Source organism: Pygoscelis adeliae, unplaced genomic scaffold (assembly GCF_000699105.1).
Source record: "Pygoscelis adeliae isolate BGI_AS28 unplaced genomic scaffold, ASM69910v1 Scaffold207, whole genome shotgun sequence".
In the NCBI taxonomy this organism is placed as follows: domain Eukaryota; kingdom Metazoa; phylum Chordata; class Aves; order Sphenisciformes; family Spheniscidae; genus Pygoscelis; species Pygoscelis adeliae.
In genome coordinates, this window is record NW_008825160.1 from 678,824 (window position 1) to 680,865 (window position 2,042).

The 2,042-nt window shown below is 54.7% G+C and overlaps 1 protein-coding gene across 3 annotated transcripts in view; it reads right to left on the reverse strand.

Moving 5' to 3' along the window:
* The window catches only part of PFKFB3 (6-phosphofructo-2-kinase/fructose-2,6-biphosphatase 3), a 15,942-nt gene extending 14,461 nt beyond the window's left edge, over positions 1-1,481 (reverse strand). For all 3 annotated transcript variants that reach the window (XM_009328678.1, XM_009328677.1, XM_009328679.1), the window contains exons 1-4: positions 1,339-1,481; positions 916-1,012; positions 317-383; positions 88-162 (exon numbers count right to left, since the gene is read on the reverse strand). In XM_009328678.1, coding sequence (XP_009326953.1) covers positions 88-162; positions 317-383; positions 916-1,012; positions 1,339-1,423 — 324 coding nt within the window. In that variant the 5' untranslated portion in view covers positions 1,424-1,481. The remainder of the gene's footprint in view (positions 1-87; positions 163-316; positions 384-915; positions 1,013-1,338) is intronic.
* Positions 1,482-2,042: the final 561 nt, after the last annotated feature.

Consider the following 2,042-nt stretch of genomic DNA (forward strand, 5'->3'; position numbering starts at 1 on the left):
TGAGGACAACACGTTAGTGAAAGAAGATACACCAACAACACACTAACATGGACTACGCAATACAGGCAGCAGCCCAACGGTACCAACCTTGAACCCATTTTCTTTGGCAAAGTTTAGGATCATCCCTCTCCTCTCCCGCGTGGTATTGGTGGCATCAAAAACCTTTAAAAGCAAATATTTCAATTAGCACCAAGAGCGTCTGGTTCCCCCCCGAGCCATTCCTCAGAGAAGGAACTGCAGAGCGAACTGCGCAGGGCACAGCGCCTTCAAGACCAGGACTGCTGCCAAACCCCATGGAGCACATCTCTGAGCTTACCGCAATCTGGCCAGCCTCCTCCGTCAGGTACAGCTTGACATCCCTCAAGGCAGCCAGGGCACATTGCCTGCAAAAGAGGCGAGAGACACGTGGTCCTGATGTCCTCAGAGATGCTCGCAGCAGCCAGCACACAGAACCCCGCAAAGGAGGGCAGGCTTTGCAGCTCCTCCTTGCCACCTCTCCCCTTCTCCCAGGGACATTTAGGAAAGACACCCTCAGCCTGCTAAAAATACAAGAGCTATGCATGCCGAGCGGCATGCTGGTCTTCAAGTCAGAGGCAATGGTAGATGAAGAAGCAAAAGGCCAAACGTCATGGCAGACCTCATACCCTACATCGCTGAGCCTGAAGGTGAATTTAGGGTACCACTGATGGAGGATGCGTTGGTGACCCTGAAGCCACCAAGCCCTGACAACTTCAGTTTTCAGCTTCTGGCGCCCAAGTCAGGCCCTCCTTAAGGAGGCAAGGAGATCTCGAGCTAGAGCCCAGCTTTTCTGTCCCTCACCCCCTAAAACAAGCTGGGCAACCCCGCTGCCAGGCCGGGGGCTTCACCACTCATTTGGGACCTGGGTACAAGCACAGACGCAGCGCCCACGCTTACCTCCTGACTTTCATGGCTTCCTCATTGTCGGGGCGGAAGAAGTCATAGGAGCTGTAATGCTTCACTGCCTCACGGCGATACTCCCCTACGTTGAAAACTGCGTGGGAAAGGCAAAGACCATCAAAACCAGGAGCGGGCGTCAGCACAGCTTGACTCAGCTGTGCAGCTCCTGCAGATAACACTTTCTAGCAATGGGCCAAGAAGTGACATCCTTAGAGCAAAAGGCTCAGAGGCATCCCTTGGTCTTCAAAGCGAAGGAGAACCTGGGCTGCAGCAGAAGCGATGGGAGGACATGGAGATTTGGCCCATGGGATCTCGGAAAGATCCCCCACCACCTTCCACTCCCCAAGGGACTAAGCTCCTTGAGCATCTCCCAAGGATCCAGACTTCATGCTTTTCCCAGGCAGCTGGCGAAAACCTCACCTTTCGTGGGGACACCGATCCAGTTGAGGTAGCGAGTCAGCTTCTTGGAGATGTAGGTCTTCCCACGGGCTGGGAGGCCCACCATCACTATCACAGTGGGGGAATTGGCAAGCTGCGGCCCACAGGCTACAAGGAGGAAGAGAAAGCACAACATGAGCAGCCGTTAATCCTCCAGCTCATCTTGCATCAACCCTACAAGGCACTTGCTCTTGACTCAACCTTCCCCCAAGTCCTTCAGCAGCTAGAGGAAACCCAGAGCCTCTGCTCCCCGTGCACCACCATCTCTGCAGTATCTCCTGTGCATCCCTCTCATGAGCCTGGACAACCAATACCTTAAGCAGGCGAATCCACTGACTCATTTTTGCAATGGGATCTGCTGAATGAGCACATGTCAGAGCAGGGGGCATGGTAGACGGCTCTGCAGCTGACCACCGGTGAGACGCAACTGTCCCAGCTAAGCCATGCCGACCCAAACGCGTCCCGGTGCCACCCAGAGCTGGGGGTGGGAGTCACAGCCTGCCAGCCAAGGCAAGAGGAGAACATCCTGATGGCTGCAAAGCGGGCAAGGAACCAGCAGCTGCCCCAGGCTCCCTGCAGGACCTCTGTGCCTCAGTTTCCCCATTTGCAAAAAAAAGAAACCAACAAAAAAAACCCACGGCAAACACAACCTCCCATTCCCACAGTTTAGCCAGTTCTGTGAAAAG